Below are 7,319 nucleotides of genomic sequence, written 5' to 3'. Positions count from 1 at the left end.
TGGGCTATATGCGAACATGCCGTTAATAGGCTTGCCTTGGGCCGGCCCGCCACCTTTTGACCAAGTCAAACGGGCCGGCCTTTTCACACGAATGGGCCTCTGTTGGGCCGTGCCACGTGTCGGCGTATCATAGGCGCTTTGGGTCCAATGAGGGGATGACATCTGTCCCAAGAGTGAGCCGACACATGTTTCCTCCAGCCAATGATAATTTTACACGTGGAAAATCCCCATTGGTCGGGGCTGTTAACGGGTTATCGGATCCAAAACCGGACCCGATAGCTTAACGGCGTTCCGTTACGGTGGATGCCACGTGTCGGTCACCCTTGACGAAAGCACTTCTGTGACGCGCGATTTATCGTCATGGAAGTGGACATTTCCGTGATGATAATTTTGGTAATGTCATGGAACACTCCTACGACAGCACAGGTATGACTATCTTGATTCTGTCATAAATTTGTCATGGATGTACATGCATGATAGAAAACGTGACCTACTGTGACAAACACATATCATCACGGAAGTGTATTTTTTTGTAGTGGAATATTAGATTCCAATTTCCGTTAAGGAAATGCATGGAACACTTTCCTAGAAAGAAAATTAAATTACCTTATGAATCTATTATGAAAGCTACTTATGGATTGCATACCAAAGATGGCAATACCTAGATCTATCCTTGCCTTTATGCCTAGCTAGGGGCGTTAAACGATAACGCTTGTTGGGAGGCAACCCAATTTTATTTTTGTTTCTTGCTTTGTGGTTCTGTATAGTAACTAGTAGAACGCCCGTGCGTTGCCACGGGCTTTTTTTTATGATTGCACCAATGCACCTATACAAATGTAATTTATATAGCTAGGTGGAAGCCCGCCGCAGTACCCTGTCTGAATAATAAATATATAACTCGCTACTCAAATTTCACATCTATAGAAAAAATAAAATCCACTCCACTTACAATGTAATTCGACAATGTATACAAAGAGAGCACTAATAATTACTCCCTTCGTAAAGAAATATAAGAGCGTCTAGTGATCTACACACTCTTATATTTCTTTACAGAGGGAGTATCTATTATAAACTAAGATCTCCTTGATGTGCTTGAGAAATTCCTATAAAACGTCAGGAATATTGTCTTTCGCTTCACTCACATGGTACTTGTATACAAGTATAATAATTTTTCATTCTCAACTCATAACCATCCTGCACGAGCAATATATATATAGTTAGCATGAAAATTTCACGTGGGAGATTTATGAATGTGCAACATAGAATACTCATCATGCATTGTATACAAAACCTGGTTATATATACAATTAGTGTCTTACTTTATCTGGATGCCCCCTCTATGACTCTGCCATGGTTGCCTCCACGATGTGTGAATAGAGCATAAACTTTAATCTCCCAACATTTCAACACATGACTAAGGAAATTAAATGAAATAAAAAATAAGACTTTTCAGCAATGTTTCTTCAAAAAAAATTATGGGCAAACAGTAGGGGAACCCCCTACCGTGTAATTTTCATTAATAGAACGAGGAAAAAGGGGAGTAATGTACAAAGTTACATGATTACATAGGGGTAGAGGATACCCCTAAAAGAAAATTTAAAATTAAAGTCTAAGGATCAAAAGCTCAAGACATAGAGGAGATCCAAGCACTCAGAGTGGACTTTGGTTTTAACTCTATGTGACCAGAGTCAACCGGACAAAGATGCTTGCTTCCCTTAAAAATTCCAAGCATTCATCTGTTTCCAAATATTCCACAGCGCAAAAGAGATTATCTCCAAGAAACAAGGGGCCAGCAAAACTATCTTTAGCTATCTGAAAAAGAGGCAAAATATCTGAATTTGCCCCCCAAGGAAATATCATACGTCACCAACACTGCTGAGCAAATCTGTAACTAAAAGAATAAATGCCCCCTGGTTTACCATCGTTGCTCTAAGTATTCGACTTCCAGGAAAAAAAGATATGCATCCGACAGAATGTATCAAGTTGTATGTTTTCTATTAGATGCGACAAGACCAGCTAAAAAAAGATGCAGCCATTATCTTCGTCAGTAAGCTATAGTATGTAGATTCAGCTTAAGCATGATGCCATACTGATGCACAATGAAATATAGCATGATGCAATCATCAGTGACAGAATCAGATCCCTTGGTGCCATTCCAGACATCAAGATCTGACACCGTTGCAACATAACTGTTGAGATGAGGTTCCTTAGCCTAGCAGGTAGATTCAACTTAAGCATGTGCTCTTGACAGTAAGCTATCCCCATCGCCATTTGAAGTTGGGTCATCCAGTCCATGTTCTCAGCATCTTTGACTGCAACATAACTGCGGTAAAAAAAGAACTGCAGAATAATCCAAAGCATTATCAAATACTGATTATTAGTAATTGTTGGCTACCAACACATGCTAAAATTGTTGAACTGGCTGCACGTTATAGGAACCATTCTGTTGACAGTAAGAAAATTAACAGAATCAGTACACACTTACCATGGAGATGCTCGAAGAGAGCCCCATTTTGACCTTATTCAAACATCGTACCTCTGATGAAAGGATTTTGTTCTTCACCAATAGCCAAGTAGATTCATAAAGTTCTCGTGGCCCACTATGAATAAACTTGAGATCAAATAAACATCTGTTCGACCATTGTGGGAAACCCTAGGTCCGGTTCTCCAGATCAGATGGTGGCGGCTTTGCGACGTCGTTCTCCTTCTTGAAGGCGCTATCTTGCTTGCTTGCGGCGTCCCCAGTGTTCGATTTGGAGATGTCCAATGTCATGCTTGTTTGGTCTGCCTCCCTGAACCAAGAGTGAAGCAACCATGTGAAATAATTTTTCCGCACATACTTGTTGTTCTCGCCCCTTAAATGTATTCAACTAATTTTCTGAATATTTTGTTTGTGAATCATCACTCCCTAACTGTTTTACCAGTATATCATGCGCCTTGGTTTCATGCTGCCACCAAAATAATGAAGTCAGTAAAATGTGTCACAATGTTATTCTGCCATTTTTTCGTCAGAACTAACCTAAACTGAAAGCTTGTATGCACCCATACAACTGAATGCAATGGCGAGAGCATGATAGCGAACTGTTGTTTGAATATGACCTGGGCCTAAAAGGCACTCATTCTTCTTAAGTGCTTCCTGAAGATACCTAAGAGCAGTACTCGTATTGCTCGCATCCTGGTACATCATTGCCACATTTATAAGAGTTGCTGCAACATCCAGATGATCAGGACCTAATCCAACATTCACTCATTGGCGAGGTCTGCATGACTACATCTTTTAGCATCAGGCTAATCTGTTATACTGCGTCAACTCTGCAGGCTCCAGTGATTATCTAGTGTATATTCTTGTAATACTTTAAGCAGGAAAAATGTAAGTTCTAACAGGTTGAAAGAAGAGATTAGCCAATCGATAATTCTTCCTTTGAGCTTCTACAAGCAAGTTAGCCCAAAAAGGGGGAAATAGAATATAGTTTCTACGCCATAAGAAGAAATGTTCAAATATAGAAACAAACAACAATCTTATACCTCGAAATGTAGGACTACATGTCCAAATTGAAGTCCAATCAAACATGTGACAACCTCCATACATAGCCGATAAGCGAAAAAAATAGACAGTTAAAACTTACCAAGTTAAATTCAAGTTGATTTACAAACTATAGTCAATGATCAAAATTGCAGGCAGTGATGAAGAGTAGATAAATTACTGACCAAAGCAGTTGTTTAGGATCAAATGAAGCCTGACACCATGATTGGGCATCAGGAGGAAGCAGTCCATTTTCTGGATAATCTATGCCACATTCCTGCAGTAATAAAGCATAAACAGTGATTGGAGACTCAAAAAAAGGGAGAGAAAGAAATACTTGTGAGAGATCTTGCGTTTGCAATTAATGTAGTACCTTCGTACGTCCATAAATCCTTCGTCTATAGAGGTGATCAGTTTCCAAGATTGTAATGTTAACCATGCCAACTGCATTGCGAGCTGGTCTGGTGTCTCCTCTTACTCCACATCTCACCTAACAAATTCATTAGGCATGAATTTTGTTTTCTACAATGAACATTTTTAGCCAAAAAAGAAAGAAGACTTTGCATCACCTACAAAGAATAACTTCTTTGTAGAAGGAGGACCATAGATACATTAAAAAGAGAAGTATACATGATCAAGTGGGGAAATACTGCAAACTCCGAAACAAAATAAACTGGAAAATGGGAAGCTCATTTCCAGTATGGCTTAGTCTACCTCTAGTGGATTATGTGGTGATGGCGTGCAAGGAATTAGTTAGATGATATAGGGGAGGTGAAGGCACAAACCATCGCTCAGGGAACACCGTCGGATAGGGTCGGATGGGCGTGCACAACAGAGGTCTGCTGCGGGCCTCGCCAACTTCGGGGTCGCTTGCTGCAATGCCACATTGTCATCGGTGTCAGTGGCCACCGCCGCAATGGGCATCTACGCGGCGTCACGTAACGAGAATGTTGTGTCAGTGGAGTGGCTGCATGCCCAATTCCTTTTTGGATTTTGGCACCCTTCTTCTCCAACTGCCGCTCCTTAGTTCCTTGTAGCCTTAGTTCACGCAATCAAAAAGCAATTATCACTTAAATATATATCATGGCTATCAGGTAAGTTAGCTCTGCAATATTTCCAGAAACTTTAACTGGCTAGTTCAGTTTTCAGAAGTCAATTATTACCTATCTTATGATCAAATTACTTAGTCCTATTATGTCGGTGAAAAAATATGTACAACAATCAGTAAGCACCAATATAAACAATTTCATTGCAACCACCAGACATGCCCCCAATCTTGTTATCTCCATGTACTCCCAATCTCCTTATCTCTGTGTACTGGAAGAATAGTAACTAAGGATTTTTGACAAGCTTGTGGTCCAAGAATGTACACTCTAATGTTTGATCTTTTAGACACATTGTTTATTTTTCTGGAAGACGTCCTAACTATGCCTAGCTTCCAACACCAAGAATCGATAACAACAAAAACTAAGTTCAGGTATATCAAGATGAATACAGAGAGGATTCCTAAAAATAAAACATGGAAATAACTCAGTTCACCGTTTGGAGGATCTACGAATTCCCCCTACTTATTCAAAAACTTTCCAAGGCCCGCCTCATGGTATCCAAGAAATCCCCAGGTCCTATTGTTAAGAAAAGCGAATTACTACATGCTTTTTTTTATGGGGAAACTACGTCCTCGAGCTCGAGGTCTGAATTTCTTCATAATAGTACTCCTACTGACTTCGAACTTCCAAATATTCCTCATTTATCATGTGCAGCTGAAGTCGTTGAACTCAATATCTGCATGACAATTGATAATTGACTGCCAATATCTTGTTATGGGACACAATATGGGTTACTAATTATAATAATATTAGGTATGGTTTAAAGCAGTCATTTACTGAAATATCTGTACATGATTAAGAAAAATAATTTGAAATTATGTAACAACAAAGAGTTTGCAACAACACCAATAGGCTGGTTGTCGATCTATGTGCAAGAACAGCCATAAAAAATTAATGGACATGTATAATAGCATCACAAACCTCTGATAAAAATTATAAACCACCGAAATTGTCTACATTCACCTGTCCACTCTAATGAATAATACCACATGTCCATATTCACGTATTTAAGCTTAGCAAATGTCTGCAAATCCTGTAAAAAATATTCCATGATGCAAAGAAACGTAGTTAGATTCCTAACTAAGATGCATAAATAAGAAGGTACAGAAAAGAAAAATGAAAGTTGATTATCCACTCCCGACGTAATGAAAGAAGGGAAGAAAGAACACTGGCTTGTTGGTCCAGGCATACTGGCTTCCGTCCTATCACTGTTGAAGTCGTCGTCCTTGTCCCTTTTTGCTATGACTAAAAGCAAATGTAGATATGGATAAAGAATATGCATTTCTTCTAAACAATTGTGAGATGTGCAACCTGAATAACATGCAACTTTCATACCAGTCAAGCCGAGCTGGATTGTCACACGGAGAAAGAACCTGAGCGACATTTGAGACAGAAGACACCAAGTGAACAATCTCATGTAGGAAGTGGTCAAGCATAACATCACCCGCCCGGCCGGAGTCGTCGGCAACAACTTGTATATCTGCTGGAAGAGAAAAGTGCTAGACAAATCAGCCCCTCACCCTCTCTCAGTACAAACATTTCTGCTCCTTGTAAGTTATTGCACACATAATGTTCATACAAAGTTCCAGTATTTACAAAGTTACCCCAAATTGTATCAAATACACACAGGGGAGAAGGAATGCACCGTACTTCTCTAGATCCAGCCCGTAGGGGATGGGAAAGATAGCTGCAGGAAGAGGGCCCCCTCCTCTTCAGCGTCGGCCATCGATCCTTGGCGACGACCACTGCGTCGGTCCACGCCCGCTAGGCTCCGCTGCATGGTCGACGTCGTCCTCCCGCGTCGGGCTCACGCAGGCAAGCCATGGTGGAGGGGAGGCGACAGTGACGGCTTGAGGAGGAGGAGGAGGTGGTGGTGGTCGTCGCCGGGAGGCACCGCGTCGGCATGAGGTGGCCCGCAAGTCCACGACCCACACCGGTGGCGGCCATCAGCGCCCCTTGGTGTGGTGGCGTCGTGTGGAGGCGTGGAGTGCAGGCGGCGTGCGTGGGTCAGAAGGACGTGGATGGTCCGGGTAGGAGCGGCGGTAGTGCAGGAGGTACAGAGGGAGAGAAGGAAATGGCTCGGGATTGAGGTGCGGTGGCGGCGGCGGGTGGAGAAGAGGAGAGGAGCGACGGCTAGCTAGGGATTGAGGGAGCAGGGCATGTGCGCTGTTTTTTCTGGATTTTTTTCTCCATCGGTTCGGTGTGTGGGAGGGAGCTAATGTTACGTACGATGGGCGGTGGGAGGTGGAACAAAAAACCGGACGAAAAATAACCGACGAAAATTAACCGTGGATACTATTCACCAACTCCTTCATTAGGAGTAGAGATAAATCTTTTATCTAGCCTCTGGTTAGATGTGTTTTTATATTTTAATTAGTGTTTGTGCCAAGTAGAACAATTTTTTACTGGAGAGTGATATTTAGTTGATTCTTTTTGCAGATGATTAATAGATAAATTCCTCACGTCCAGAAATTTATTTTAGAATTTTTGGAATTCCATAAGTATGCGTTTGATACAGATTACTACAGACTGTTCTGTTTTTGACAGATTCTGTTTTTTCGTGTGTTGTTTGCTTATTTGATGAATCTATGGCTAGTATCGGAGGTAATGAACCATAGAGAAGTTGGAATACAGTAGGTTTAACATCAATATAAATAAAGGATGAGTTCATTACAGTACCTTGAAGTGGT

At 41.2% G+C, this 7,319-nt stretch overlaps 1 protein-coding gene across 13 annotated transcripts; it reads right to left on the bottom strand.

Annotated features, from left to right (window-relative positions):
* Positions 1 to 1,458: 1,458 nt before the first annotated feature.
* LOC109740796 (uncharacterized) lies at positions 1,459 to 6,852 on the bottom strand. Of its 13 annotated transcripts, none has more exons than XM_073508461.1 (10): positions 6,280 to 6,852; positions 5,965 to 6,112; positions 5,551 to 5,874; positions 4,309 to 4,561; positions 3,897 to 4,013; positions 3,709 to 3,800; positions 3,526 to 3,539; positions 3,020 to 3,175; positions 2,486 to 2,948; positions 1,459 to 2,323 (listed from the first exon to the last, which is right to left on the bottom strand). In XM_073508461.1, the coding sequence occupies exons 4-8, from the start codon at positions 4,309 to 4,311 to the stop codon at positions 3,147 to 3,149; spliced, it is 255 nt and encodes an 84-aa protein (XP_073364562.1). In that variant the 5' UTR covers positions 4,312 to 4,561; positions 5,551 to 5,874; positions 5,965 to 6,112; positions 6,280 to 6,852; the 3' UTR covers positions 1,459 to 2,323; positions 2,486 to 2,948; positions 3,020 to 3,146. The 13 variants fall into 13 exon arrangements, 11 of the variants coding, with proteins under 11 accessions (XP_073364562.1, XP_073364566.1, XP_073364560.1 ...); XR_012202447.1 differs by lacking the exon at positions 3,020 to 3,175 and having other exon boundaries at positions 1,877 to 2,340; positions 2,486 to 2,792; positions 3,526 to 3,579; ... (1 more) ...; positions 5,772 to 5,874; positions 6,280 to 6,820; XR_012202448.1 differs by lacking the exon at positions 3,020 to 3,175 and having other exon boundaries at positions 1,877 to 2,340; positions 2,486 to 2,792; positions 3,526 to 3,579; ... (1 more) ...; positions 5,803 to 5,874; positions 6,280 to 6,820.
* Between the last annotated feature and the right edge of the window lie 467 nt (positions 6,853 to 7,319).

This window comes from Aegilops tauschii, chromosome 2 (assembly GCF_002575655.3).
Source record: "Aegilops tauschii subsp. strangulata cultivar AL8/78 chromosome 2, Aet v6.0, whole genome shotgun sequence".
In the NCBI taxonomy this organism is placed as follows: Eukaryota; Viridiplantae; Streptophyta; class Magnoliopsida; order Poales; family Poaceae; genus Aegilops; species Aegilops tauschii.
This window is presented reverse-complemented; position numbering and strand designations above follow the sequence as displayed.

Bases quoted from the DNA above. Each gene is read 5' to 3' on its own strand.
- LOC109740796 (XM_073508456.1), bottom strand. The intron at 3,801-3,896 runs GTACTACATTAA...TTATTACTGCAG, and splicing joins GGATTTATGGACGTACGAAG to GAATGTGGCATAGATTATCC. The intron at 2,793-3,708 runs GTCAGTAATTTA...CTCTTGGTTCAG, and splicing joins GATCCTAAACAACTGCTTTG to GGAGGCAGACCAAACAAGCA.